The sequence below is a fragment of the Ostrea edulis genome, chromosome 4 (genome assembly GCF_947568905.1).
Source record: "Ostrea edulis chromosome 4, xbOstEdul1.1, whole genome shotgun sequence".
NCBI lineage: Eukaryota > Metazoa > Mollusca > Bivalvia > Ostreida > Ostreidae > Ostrea > Ostrea edulis.
The window spans coordinates 84,326,622-84,341,940 of NC_079167.1; the positions used below are offsets into that span (position 1 = coordinate 84,326,622).

Here is a 15,319-nt window from a genome sequence, read left to right on the forward strand (position 1 = left end):
TTTTTTTCCCCATCAAACTTCCAATGTCAAACAATATACATACATAACAAGCAGTAAATGGTGAACATAATGGGTTTGTATCTATACTTGCATTGCACTATGATTCAGATAACTACCGTACGTCTAATTATGGTACAGTCGGTCTTTTGACCTTGATATATGACCTTGAATTTTACTTGACAAAAACCTTTGACCTTGAACTTTCAGTTAATAACTAGATATTGAGTCTCTCTGGCATATTTCAAAAGTCTGTTGAAGTTGTGAACACACAGATATATACAAAGTCAATCTTTAACATATAAGTCAATCTTTAACATAAACCGTCGCGGTGGCCTAAAGGTTAGAACGTTCGCATGCGGAAGGCCGGGGTTCTAATCCCGGCCACAACAGACATAAGTCGTTAAAACAGCTAATGACAGTTCCATCGCCAAACGCTCAGCATCAGGTGTGAATGTCACGGGTCCTCAGATATGACCTTAAAAACGGATGTCCCATGTTGCAGTAGGTGTGGCACGCTAAAGAACCCTCACTGCTCAAAGGCCGTAAGCGCCTAGCAAAGGCCTAAATTTGAAGACCTTCACTGGTGACGATACGAGTGAAAAATTCCCGAGAGAGAGACGTTAAGCAAGATACAATCAATCAATCAATCTCTAACATAAAGATGCTTCATGCGATATCCTATCATCATCTAAACATTATCGTATTAAACAACTTATGTTATTCTACTGTCAAAATGAAAGTATCCTTTAAAACAATTTCTACAACCATGATGTTCCACCTAAATGATTCTAAAAATAAACAAATAAATCCAAAATACTGATAGAGATATAAATACCTTGTTTACAAGATAAAGTATGCTGCACATTATTCGTTCTGACCGATAAGCAAACGTACACATGGGTGACCCCCTACACTCAGAGTTCATTATTTAGTGATATAAGTACTAAGTTCACCATATGTTATACAATAAGCCATTACAGTCAGCAATGTGATAAAAAATCAGGTGATTTTTTTTTTTTTACATAATCAAGGAAATATATAAATCAACTGATTAAAAATTTACGTCATATTCCTAAACACTGAGGTAGATAGTACTATTTCAATCACAAGAACAAATTTTACAGAGAAATAATCATACAAATTATATTCCTACGTCAGACATCATAGTATTTCTTTCATGGACAACAGTGTTTATTTAATCAGAACTTCTGTTCACAGAAAAGCTTATTCTTCTTTTTAATCAAAAAGATGTAACCAATTTTAAATATAAACATGTATCGGTAAATTGCTTTGTATAGAGGCTGTGTTAAACAATTGTTTTATATGCAGGATGTGCAGCATACAGGAAAAGGGAAGCAGTACATGATACAGTCAGGGCGATTGTGAAACTGCTGCCTGATCTCAGCAGGGTTAGGGGTAGTTGTATTACATGAAGCTGTTCTTGTTTGGGATGGGTCAGATTGACTGTGAAGCTGTTTTTGTTTGGGATGGGGTGGGATTAATTAGTCAGATTGACTGTGAAGCTGTTTTTGTTTGGGATGGGGTGGGATTAATTAGTCAGATTGACTGTGAAGCTGTTTTTGTTTGGGATGGGGTGGGATTAATTAGTCAGATTGACTGTGAAGCTGTTTTTGTTTGGGATGGGGTGGGATTAATTAGTCAGATTGACTGTGAAGCTGTTCTTGGTTGGGATGGGGTGGGATTATTAATTAGTTAGATTGACTGTGAAGCTGTTTTTGGTTGGGATGGGGTGGGATTATCAATTAGTCAGATTGACTGAAGCTATTCTTGGTTGGAATGGGTTGGGATTATTAATTAGTCAGATTGACAGTGAACCTGTTCTTGGTTGATCTGACATGGGTTGGGGTTGGAATGAGGCAGATGTCAATATTTCTTGATGGTCACAGGTTAATGTGTACACAAAAATTCAGTTATTTGCTTACTCTTTCTGAAGAACTTCTTTTGTGACAGAGATATGGTTAGTACTCAATAACCTTCATTAAAAAAGAAGAGAGAATTGAAATATTAAACTGGATGAAGAAAAAAAAATCCATATTAACATGAAGATCACACTAAGTTCCCTGTTATTCATCTCCACTTGTGATGCGTTACAGCTGCATACAATGGTTTGTAGTTTAGAGCCCCTAGGTGAAGCAAATTCTAGAAAACTGTTGGACCTCTGATCCTAGTTGACATTTTTTATAGGGACCACCAAAAACCTATCATTTGTAGTCCTTGAGTCTGCCATATTTTTTTTTTTATTTTTTTTATCGTTCTTTGATTTACTTAAAATGTGATATACTCCGAGTTCGTTTATCCCAGTCTGAGACTACTTCCAGTTTGCATATGAATCATTGGTTTACAAGTCTAACTGGCTGATTGGTTCACTATGTCTAGTTCTCTACTAAAATAAGGAAGAGCCTATGAAAACAATGGCATAAGACTTGGAGACAACCATATGAGAAAGAAAAATGACCCACGAGTACTCTTCAGCAGCCGTGGCAAAAGGGACATTTTTGGCTGAATTTTTGAAAGAGAATATGTATAATATCAATGGATATGTTGACATGTAATTCAGCAATTCACTTAATCATATGGGGGTTTTTGTGGGTCCTGCTAGAAATGAATGGATCCTGATAAAAATGAATAGGTCCTGCTAGAAATGAATGGGTCCTGCTAGAAATGAATAGGCCCTACAAAACTTTTCTCCTGGGAGGACCTATTGTACTGCTTGTTGGTAAATGTTTTCAAGACCTGACTTTACAAAATAATAAACACATTTGGGCTTAAAATAAAAATTGATTTGTTTGATGTACTCCGACTGCCCCGTGAAATTTGCCCCGACCCGATCATTTTTTCCGCACTTGGAAATTTTTAATTTTTTTTTATTTGCTCCCTGGAAAATAGACATTCTTCGAATTAGTATTAAACTTGATGCCATTTTTTTTTTTATTATTTGGACTAGTTGTTTTACAGAATTCTTGATATCATAATGTCCTTAGGGCGTCTTTCGGTTCTACTTTCACTTTGATAATGACTATTTGTTAATCCGGGAACTTTTCAAACATTTTTCTATGTGAATGATCAAATATACCACATCACAGCTCCAAATTACCACATTATCTACCAACAAGATAGAACAAGGAGCTACGAACTCCCCCCGTCGAGGCCTGATCGTATTTATGTACAAAAGTTTGAAACCCATCCATGTTATTTAGATAAAAAATCACGTGGGACCACGAGTCGGCGCTCAAGTTGATGGTCTATATTTCTGAAAAGGCACGCATATTATTTTGATATAGGATTATCTAAATGTTATGACGATTTAATAGGTGAACGGCACTTTTACTTTGTTCTTAAACTGAGACACACGAATGGAACATGATCGTCACAACAATTTGAATGATGTGGGAAAGTGCATTAAAATTATATTGGGTAATATTAAAACTTATTGTAAATTGCTGTCATGTGTTATGTGTTTAATGAAAACATAAGAAAATTTGTAACTTTGATTTTCAAAAAAAAAAAATACCTACCTACCTATAGTACCTACCTGACTTGAAAAATGTGGGTCGGAGTACATCAAACAAAAAATTTTTAATGATGGCCTTAACTGCTATTAGAATAAGACCAGCGAACAATAAGTGGCAAGAAATGAAATATATGGCATTCGTGATGTGCATCTGTAATACAGTAAAAACATTTGATGTCACAATGCAATGAACGGACAGAGAAAAGATCTAAAGCTTATCACCATGCACAGGTGGAAACATTTTTCAGCAAAAGAAAGCACTTGTGTTGAAACTTAATGTTGTAGGTTTTTTTTTTCTTTTAATCTAATGTATTTATACATAAACAATATAATTTAATAATAATAATAATTGGTTTTTATATAGGGCTTTTCTAGCGTATGCTGCTCAAAGTGCTTTACAATACATTATTACCCCGGCAGACCTTATATCAATTTAGAACTTTCTCAGCTTCCTGGGAAGCATTCAGTGCAAGCTGCTGTTACAGGCGCTAGAGCACTAACATTCTAACAATATCTTTCACTGTCAATAGCCAGGTACCCCTTTTACACTTGGGTGGAGTGAGGAAATTCGTGTAAAGTGCCTTTCCCAAGGACACAACGTCGGCCCTGTCGCGGCCAGGACATGAACCCACAACCTTTCGGTCGAGAGTCTGACAGCCTAACCACTAGGCCACCGTCTTGTTCATAATGATGAAAGCACTGCCAGTAATTGCAATAAACTTTTGCAATAAAGTATGCATAAATATGCATGAGAAATGATGACAGCTTTCTTCGTAAATCGAGTTCCATATACACATACAGTTTTCTTGAAATGTTAATCGTAAAAATATGCTTTAATGAGTATATAGTAACAGATGAACATCACAAATGCTGTTCACTGGTCTTATCATTTTAAAGCTCTGAGTGATGAAAATTTCAATGATCTCAGACCTAAATACCAAACACTGCAGAGTTACAGCCCAGCAACTAGGACTTCATATAAAGGTATTTGATGGTCGTCACTGACCGTACACATGAAATGTAAAAAGTTCTCTTGCAAATGAAAATATCCTTCAATAGTATGTTCATTAAATAATGCATATACGTGTAACATATCCCTCAATAGTCTATAAATAATGCATTACATGTAACATGGGATAAATCTACACTCTACCATAAAGCAATTTATTTGCATGTTAATTATCATGAAATTTGGATGGTTTTTTATTGTTTGTTTGTTTTACCTTTTCCTAAAAAGGGTCTTGTTAGTAATCCACATGTCTGTCACGTTGGTCCCACTAGAAAAGTTTGCTAAAAGCCCCATTGCTTATGCTGTTGCTTTTCAATCATAACATGTTCTTCTCGGGTTCGATAACTGCATTGTATCCTTTCATTCTACACTATGTGGGTTGTGATGAGCGTGATACACATTCATGTGAATGGATCACATGATTATCAGCTGGCTAGCAAACACCGAACTCAATACAACGCATTATCGCTCTACAATTACACAAGGGACTGCGAGGTCGTCCCCACGTTGTCTGTTAATCTGCCACGATGATTTCGTGCATTCTAGAACTTTCATCTTCTAAAGTATTACGATTTTGATAAGAAAACATAAAACATGTAAATAATCTCGTGACTCGGTGACACAATTTCACGAGGTGACTCCGTGCCCAGCAACATGTTCCTCGATAAAAAACAAAACCGGCTAACAGAAGACGATATATCAAATATCTGTTAAATACTTACTCTTTTCCCCTCTCTGAATATTTGCTGAAAAGCCCAGAACCTCTACCGCTTTTCCTATTCTGGAAAATTTTAAGTAAAGCCATATTTACAATCCTCCATTACTTTTTCATCACATGATTGTTGATAGAAAACCAATTCTTGTAAGAACCATTCCGATTGGCTTATCTTTACCATAAATAGTCAGGTTCCCGAAACCCCTCTGCATTTATTACAATAAATGCAGAGGGGTCTCGGGAACCTGACTATACCATAAATGGAATGCGGCGTTCGGAACACCTTGGAAGCTTACTATCTTAATATAAAGTGATAGATTTTCTATTCTATTTTAAACTTTCTTTCGGAATATTTCATAGCAATCTAATAATAGATATTACGTACAACAAGGGGATTTTATCAAGTGGGAGATTTCCCCCTTCGACAAGTGATGCCCACAGGGCCATAATGCTAGCATTCGATGTTATTTTTTTAAAGTAAATTGATGGATCTCTGTTTACCCTTTCTATCCAGAGATTCAAACAATTTCTGAGGGTTTTTTATTTGCATGTTGTGTTTTACGTTTCATTTGAGAAATCACTTGAGTACAGATCTTTCACCAGCTGTGCATAGGTGAATCACCACAAATTTTGACTATAAAGATGTTGCTTACAGCCAAAGGAGTGATGGTTCTTTTTAACATGACGATACCTACCAGAACATCATTATTAAAGTTCATATCCAAAAGACCTGCAACTTCCTACTACACACGGGCAGATCCAGGAATTGTGGTTGGGAGGAGGGCCCCAAGTTGATGTGGCAGGGGGTCTGGGGTCTGCCTTGAGGCCCCCAGGGGGTCTAGGTTTTGCCCTGGTGGGGACCCGGCCCCCCGGGAGCTCCTGAATTTTACAGGGCTTGAAATATGTCTTCTATGTACAGTAGTTACATTTTCTGTCATCTTTAATAAGGTGAAATTAATAAAATGACAAAAAATTTAAGGGTTTTTGGAAAAAATGTAAGTTCTCCCAATAAAAGTATCTCAATAAATCAAAAGATTTTGTCATTTATTCCTCTGATAGTGGAAGAAATCATTGATTCTTTTATCATTTACATTTTTCTAAACAAGAGACCAAGATTTACCTTAAATTTGAAAATTCAAGGGGGGCGCGTGCCGGCTGCGCCCCCCTTAAATCCACCACTGATATATGCCGAGCACTAATTGGTCAAGGAACAGTCACTATCTATGATATATGTCCTTGTTTGCGCTGGAATTGAAAATAAAGTTTGGGTCTCCTGCTTGTGAAGCAAGAACCCTACCCATGACTGTGCTACCTCTACAGCTCAAATAATGTAAAACGACAAAAACACCAAAGGACAAAAAATTCTAAGGGCACTATTGACCAACCAAAATTTACAGTTGTGCATTTACTAATACTTCTAATTCAGTTTTGTCCTAGAATTCTGATGCAGCTTGGATGCTACTTTCAATTTGATCAAAATTAGACGCATCAACTTACAAGGTTTGATGATTCTAAACCTCTCGGTATCTGAAATAACAGCCTAAAATGTATTCATAAATGATTAGCCATAAAATTCAAAAAGTAGGTCATGGTGACATACTTTTCTCATGACGCACTTCGGGTCCCATGATCCATCAACTGACAACTTTTGATGATCATAGGTTCAAAAGTGTCCAAGATATGCATCAAAATCCATTTAATAATAATTACCTGCAAAATTCAAAAAGTAGGTCACCATGACCTACCTTTGAGATAACATGATATTAGGTCCTAAGATGCATCAACTGACAAAATTTGATGATCCTTGTCCTTATACTTAGCAAAATATCAAAGTTTTAACAAAACAAAATTTAAGGTCAACTTTGAAGTGACCTTGAGACCACACCCTTTGCCCCAGGATGATGCCTTGAACAATTTTTCATCTACAACCTATCCTCATCCTTATGCATAAGTTTGGTGATAATTTGCCCAGTGGTTCTTGAGAAGATTTTTTAGCAACCACTACTTTGTTTGCATTTTCCTAATTATCTCCCCTTGTGAAAGGGTCACAACCCTAGTTTTAGTACAAATGAAAGCCCTTGGGCCAAGGATACCCTGTGACAAATTTGACAAAAATTGGCAAAGGGGTTCTTGAGATATAGGCCTTTTTCCAAAAAGTTGACGCACACCGCACGCCAGACATATGGCCATATGATTAGCTCTTTGAGCCTTCGGCTCAGAAGAGCTAAAAAGCTCTGGTAAGCTAATAAGGTCACTATACCCCAAGAGACTTTATAAACCCCTATTCAGCCTCAACTTGACCTTAAAATGAAGGAGCCATAATTCAAATGCATGTAATATCCACACAACATAATATGCCTGCATGTAAAATCAACTGAACTATGTATGCAGGCTTTCAAGTGACATTTTGCAAAAGATAAGGGCCATTTTTAGGGCAAAATTATCAAAAACTAAGGGCCTTTTATTAGGATTTTTAAGGGCTTTTTAGACAAAAATAAGGGTTAAATTTACAAATCAATAGGAAACAAAAAATGTTTTACTCACCATTTGCAAGAGCAATAATACAAAAACTAATTACCCACTCAGAAGATCATACCAGTGGTCATCAACAGCCATATTCGACATTCAGCACAAACCATGATATAATTCAGGTGGACTCCCATGGCTCACAATCAATGCTGAATATAGCTGATAACCATCAAGATGTCTTTTGAGATGTACATTTAATCAACATATTCATTTTCTGAAAGTATACTAAAGACTAAATTTAATAAATTCCAACACTTCCTTTATGTCAAATTTATTTAAACTTTCAAAATTTGAAAACGTAAGAATTTCAACAAAAAATTAGGTTTTTTTTTAAGGATTCTAAAGCTCAAATAAGGAAAATAAGGGCTGTTGTAGAAAAATAAGGAAAATAAGGGCCCGCTTGAAAGCCTGTGTATACTGTTGGCCCACCCAGCATTGAAGCCTATGGTTAACATGTCAGCTCAGAAGGCCATGTTTAACAAAGAATCGTGTCACATCCCAGCTCTGAAGGCCATGGTTAATAAAGAGTTGTGTCACACCCCAGCTCTGAAGGCCATGGTTAATAAAGAGTTGTGTCACATCCCAGCTCTGAAGGCCATGGTTAATAAAGAGTCATGTCACATCCCAGCTCTGAAGGCCATGGTTAACAAAGAGTTGTGTCACACCCCAGCTCTGAAGGCCATGGTTAACAAAGTGTTGTGTCACACCCCAGCTCTGAAGGCCATGGTTAACAAAGAGTTGTGTCACATCCCAGCTCTGAAGGCCATGGTTAACAAAGAGTCATGTCACATCCCAGCTCTGAAGGCCATGGTTAACAAAGAGTTGTGTCACACTCCAGCTCTGAAGGCCATGGTTAACAAAGAGTTGTGTCACATCCCAGCTCTGAAGGCCGTGGTTAACAAAGAGTTGTGTCACACCCCAGCTCTGAAGGCCATGGTCAATAAAGAGTTGTGTCACATCCCAGCTCTGAAGGCCATGGTTAACAAAGAGTTGTGTCACACCCCAGCTCTGAAGGCCATGGTTAACAAAGAGTTGTGTCACACCCCAGCTCTGAAGGCCATGGTTAACAAAGAGTTGTGTCACATCCCAGCTCTGAAGGCCGTGGTTAACAAAGAGTTGTGTCACACCCCAGCTCTGAAGGCCATGGTTAATAAAGAGTTGTGTCACATCCCAGCTCTGAAGGCCATGGTTAACAAAGAGTTGTGTCACATCCCAGCTCTGAAGGCCATGGTTAACAAAGAGTTGTGTCACACCCCAGCTCTGAAGGCCATGGTTAACAAAGAGTTGTGTCACATCCCAGCTCTGAAGGCCGTGGTTAACAAAGAGTCATGTCACATCCCAGCTCTGAAGGCCATGGTTAACAAAGAGTTGTGTCACACCCCAGCTCTGAAGGCCATGGTTAACAAAGAGTTGTGTCACATCCCAGCTCTGAAGGCCGTGGTTAACAAAGAGTTGTGTCACACCCCAGCTCTGAAGGCCATGGTCAATAAAGAGTTGTGTCACATCCCAGCTCTGAAGGCCATGGTTAACAAAGAGTTGTGTCACACCCCAGCTCTGAAGGCCATGGTTAACAAAGAGTTGTGTCACATCCCAGCTCTGAAGGCCATGGTTAACATAGAGTCATGTCACATCCCAGCTCTGAAGGCCATGGTTAACAAAGAGTTGTGTCACATCCCAGCTCTGAAGGCCATGGTTAACAAAGAGTTGTGTCACATCCCAGCTCTGAAGGCCGTGGTTAACAAAGAGTTGTGTCACACTCCAGCTCTGAAGGCCATGGTTAATAAAGAGTTGTGTCACATCCCAGCTCTGAAGGCCATGGTTAATAAAGAGTTGTGTCACATCCCAGCTCTGAAGGTCATGGTTAACAAAGTTGTGTCACACCCCAGCTTATAAAGACTAGGCCCATTATGGGTTTCCTTAGCTTATTTTTTTAAAGTCATTTTATTGTGAAATGCTTGACGAGTTAGAAATCATGCATATATTGTTACATCATATTCTTGTGTCTATGTCATCATAAATTAGCTTTAGAAAATGTAGTCCACATGCACCATTTAGCTCTAAATTAATGGGATACAGTCAAAATGGTCGGGACTTCTGAATCACTTCGACATATCCATGGTATTCGAGATATCAGTGTTCAAGATACTGAAGTTCAATTGTATTTCTTAAACACAAATTACAGTATGTAAGCTTTCTGATTTTAATATGCAAAAGAGCTAGGGTCACAAATATAATTTCACCAAGCTTATTTTCCACAACTTCAAAACCACTGATTACAGGTAAACGCCATTCTTCCATTAACTATTTCATTTCCTATTGTGACATAACCTGCATCATTTAAAATGCCAACTTCAGAAGCTTTTCACCATTTTTTCATGAATGGCCCACCAATTTTCTTGACCGATATGTTAAGAGGCAAATTTTTGCCACTCCTAAGCCTACTTATTGGAAACTTTGGAAGCTTTAGGACGGATATCAAATCTGCTTCTTTAAATTTTAACTACTAAAGCTGCTTGCGTATAATTTTACGAGAATGTACGTGTAGCTATGTACCCAACTATTGATTATTTTATACTTCCTGTATCTAGAGAAACTTCAGATTAAGGCTTTTCTTAGGTTAAAAATTTGATGCATTTATTTTCTATAGCATCTTCCAGTAACAACCTGGTCTTCTGTCCAATATAAAACATCACATTATACACACAGAAAACATTCCGGTCTGTCCTTGTATAAATTCTCATCCAATACACTGAACTTGTACAGTAAACTATCGCTCTGTTCTTCATCATAATTGAACTCTACACTCGTTTTTCTCACGGTAACACAGTTTATTTTCGATTACTAGCACTTCCGAACATCCTGTCCCACTCTAAATACTGGTCTAAATCCTTGTCCGACACGCTGGCTCGAACCTGATGGAAGGCTGCCGCGAAATCTTCATACAATATTGGTCGAACCTGCAAGTATACATCACATGTACAACACATTGTCAGTATATATCACATGTACAACACACTGTCTGTATATATCACACGTACAACACACTGTGTCTGTATATATCACACGTACAACACACTGTCTGTATATATCACATGTAGAACACACTGTCTGTATATATCACATGTACAACACACTGTGTCAGTATATATCACATGTACAACACACTGCGTCAGTATATATCACACGTACAACACACTGTGTCTGTATATATCACACGTACAACACACTGTCTGTATATATCACATGTAAAACACTGTCTGTATATATCACATGTACAACACACTGTGTCAGTATATATCACATGTACAACACACTGTGTCTGTATATATCACATGTACAACACACTGTCTGTATATATCACATGTACAACACACTGTGTCTGTATATATCACATGTACAACACACTGTGTCAGTATATATCACATGTACAACACACTGTGTCAGTATATATCACACGTACAACACACTGTGTCTGTATATATCACATGTACAACACACTGTGTCAGTATATATCACACGTACAACACACTGCCAGTATATATCACATGTACAACACACTGTGTCTGTATATATCACATGTACAACACACTGTGTCTGTATATATCACATGTACAACACACTGTCTGTATATATCACATGTACAACACACTGTGTCAGTATATATCACATGTACAACACACTGTCAGTATATATCACATGTACAACACACTGTGTCAGTATATATCACATGTACAACACACTGTGTCAGTATATATCACATGTACAACACACTGTCAGTATATATCACATGTACAACACACTGTCTCAGTATATATCACATGTACAACACACTGTGTCAGTATATATCACACGTACAACACACTGTGTCAGTATATATCACATGTACAACACACTATGTCAGTATATATCACATGTACAACACACTGTGTCAGTATATATCACATGTACAACACACTGTGTCAGTATATATCACACGTACAACACATTGTGTCTGTATATATCACATGTACAACACACTGTGTCTGTATATATCACATGTACAACACACTGTCAGTATATATCACATGTACAACACACTGTCAGTATATATCACACGTACAACACACTGTCTGTATATATCACATGTACAACACACTGTGTCAGTATATATCACATGTACAACACACTGTCAGTATATATCACACGTACAACACACTGTCTGTATATATCACATGTACAACACACTGTGTCAGTATATATCACATGTACAACACACTGTGTCTGTATATATCATTGATCATACATTAGCAGCAGTTCTAACATGAATGAGGGCGACAGACAAAGTGACCTTGAAGTGCTTTTTTTTTTTTAATACCTGATCAGCAGTAATGTTTTCGATGTCCCCAAACGGCATAGATCTGATGGGCCCCAGGGCGGCTTCTTTACAAAGGTATGACATGTCTGATCCAGAGTAACCTAGAATTACATCAAAATACTTATCTACTAATTACAATACTAGTATCTACTCATAAAAGTACTGTATATACTAATAACAATACTACTATCTACTCATAAAAGTACTGTATATACTAATAACAATACTACTATCTACTCATAAAAGTACTGTATATACTAATAACAATACTACTATCTACTAATTACAATACTACTATCTACTAATTACAATATACTACTATCTACTCATAAAAGTACTGTATATACTAATAACAATACTACTATCTACTCATAAAAGTACTGTATACAGTGAAACTTCTCCAAACCGGCCCCTCAGAAAACCGGTTCTCCCTGAATATCGGCCGATTTTCAAAGTCCCGGCAGAAACCTTAATATTTCCTTACAAAGAAAGTCTCACAAAACCGGCCACCCCTGAAAACCGGACATCGGCCACTTTTTAAAGTACAATTGTTAACAAACATGTGTAATTTACCCTTATAATACAGGCCACTATTTGAAGACTAGAAAATTTTTGGCCAGAGGGGTGATTAAGACTGGCCAGGTGTGAAAAATGACTGATCTACTGGCCAGGTGGGAAATTATCAACCAGAGGGTTGAAAAACACAAGTGGCCTCTATAAGTTCTTTAGTTTACCTGTGCTGTCCTGGGTGCTAATTGGTGCTTATCTAATCCAAGTGACCCTTTCAAATTTCGGTACAAGATGTTATAAAGAGATATGCACATATTGAATGACTACAATCAATACGCCATATTGTTGCACCATGGATATAAGCGGTAGTTAATAAACAACAAACCCATGACTGTTAATGATAATTTTCAATAGATAAATAATTTTTTGGAGGTTTCCATAGACTTAAGATTCCTAAGAAACATCACAATTAAAATTATATTTTTACTACTCTACTTTTCAAAAACGTCAAAACAAATTTTTTAACGATATAAGCAATGGACGTAAACAGAGTTTTTAAAGGTAAGAGGAATTCCAATAATAGGCCATTAATAGGCCTCTGTGTTTTCTTTATGTATCCTGTTATAAATTTTTAGTTAAAATTAGATGATTGCAGCAAGACTATTTCTTGTAATAATTACCTGTAGGTACAAGCGGACTAGTTTGATCTCCACCGATAATTGATCATAGATCCCCATGTCAAAGTGAGCAGTACCTACTCTGTGTATTAATTGCAGCAATCAAATGGCTATGTGTTTGTTTTGTTTATTAAAACATAAGCCGAAATTCGACATAAATGCTGCTAGTCTACAGATTTCTATACCTATATCAAATGCAGTTTTATTTAAACGGAATGTTTTCCATTATTTATGCATGTCAATGTAAAAATGTTTATTCATATTTAAATAGTTTTAGTGCTATAAATTGAAAATAAACATGTTAGTAAATTATTTTATTTCCAATAATGAAATAATAGTCCTTGAACACCATATTATATGGTTTGTGGTATGTCAATGAAATATCTAATAAAAATTGAGCTGAAATGTCTCTAAATGCTAAATTCTCGGTATACCGGCCACCCCTCTAAACCGGCCGTTTTTTTTCGGTCCGACAGCTGGCCGGTTTAGAGAAGTTTCACTGTATACTAATTACAATACTAGTATCTACTCATAAAAGTACTGTATATACTAATAACAATACTACTATCTACTCATAAAAGTACTGTATATACTAATAACAATACTACTATCTACTCATAAAAGTACTGTATATACTAATTACAATACTAGTATCTACTCATAAAAGTACTGTATATACTAATAACAATGATACTATCTACTCATAAAAGTACTGTATATACTAATAACAATACTACTATCTACTCATAAAAGTACTGTATATACTAATAACAATACTACTATCTACTCATAAAAGTACTGTATATACTAATAACAATACTACTATCTACTCATAAAAGTACTGTATATGCTAATAACAATACTAAAATCCACTGTATAAAGGAAAGCAATATTATATTCTGCAGTTTATTCTAATACCTAACAAACAATAATTTTCAATTTTTAATAAAACCTAGAAAACCCAAAAAGTACCGGTACAAAAGATCACAAGATCATCTAGAGACTAACAGGCCACATTCATCTGAATCACATACCCCAAGAGTTATCACATTACCTAAAGAACAAGGTAGTATACATAAAAAGGCCCAAAAAATTTCTCTCTATAAAATGTGTCTGGAATCAACTTTAATCCGCGTTTTAAGAAAGTAAAATACATGTATATGCCAGATATACTATGTCAACAAATTCAGAATGATATTCTTAACTGGATAGCATTATGACATCAGGAATAAGACATTTCCCGCCTTTTTTCCAAAATAAGCCTGAAAACTGTCAAATGTCATACAGATTATTGCTCAGGAAAAGATGTGCGCATTTGTTGAGCAAAATGAAAATGATATAAAATGTGTATTATTTTAAGATGAAAAACATACTTGAATATGAATTTGCTCGAAGCATGTGCTGTATGTTTTCTGAAAGGAAAACCACCTGAATTTGTGTATATTTTCATTGAAAATGGCATTTTTGCAATTTTATGCCAATTTCTAGCTCTCATCATATGACACAAATCATTTTGCTGATCAAACTGAGCAGATTTTGGGTTTGCTAATATATTCCTTATTTGAATGCCAGGGTTTGAGCTCCAAGTGAAATCATCGATATTTTGGGCCAAATGACTTTAGAAACTGTACCTACTTCTTTAAAACTGAATCACTTTCCCCAAGTTATCACATTATCTAAATTTTATCTACAACCATGTAAAACTGATCAGCTTAAAGGATAAAATTCTAATCTACTACGATCATAATACAGAAGAATTTGTGACTTTTCAGTAGTCGGAAGTCATACAACACTTAAATGTTAACCCTCTAGATATAAGCCATTTTAGCAGCGAGACATTTTGTTGAGCTCAGCAAGATACACGCCATTTTAGCAGCTTGTCATTTTGTTGAGCTCAGCAAAATACAAGCCATTTTAGCAGCAAGACATTTTGTTGAGCTCAGCGAGATACAAGCCATTTTAGCAGCTTGGCATTTTATTCAGTTCAACTCGC

The 15,319-nt window shown here is 36.4% G+C and overlaps 1 protein-coding gene across 1 annotated transcript in view; it reads right to left on the reverse strand.

The window, feature by feature from the left end:
* The window catches only part of LOC125669199 (uncharacterized), a 42,544-nt gene that overhangs the window by 11,195 nt on the left and 16,030 nt on the right, over nucleotides 1-15,319 (reverse strand). The window contains exons 18-24 of the mRNA XM_056161515.1: nucleotides 12,140-12,240; nucleotides 10,623-10,742; nucleotides 9,415-9,633; nucleotides 8,575-9,087; nucleotides 6,008-6,135; nucleotides 5,264-5,356; nucleotides 1,944-1,994 (exon numbers count right to left, since the gene is read on the reverse strand). Coding sequence (XP_056017490.1) covers nucleotides 1,944-1,994; nucleotides 5,264-5,356; nucleotides 6,008-6,135; nucleotides 8,575-9,087; nucleotides 9,415-9,633; nucleotides 10,623-10,742; nucleotides 12,140-12,240 — 1,225 coding nt within the window. The remainder of the gene's footprint in view (nucleotides 1-1,943; nucleotides 1,995-5,263; nucleotides 5,357-6,007; nucleotides 6,136-8,574; nucleotides 9,088-9,414; nucleotides 9,634-10,622; nucleotides 10,743-12,139; nucleotides 12,241-15,319) is intronic.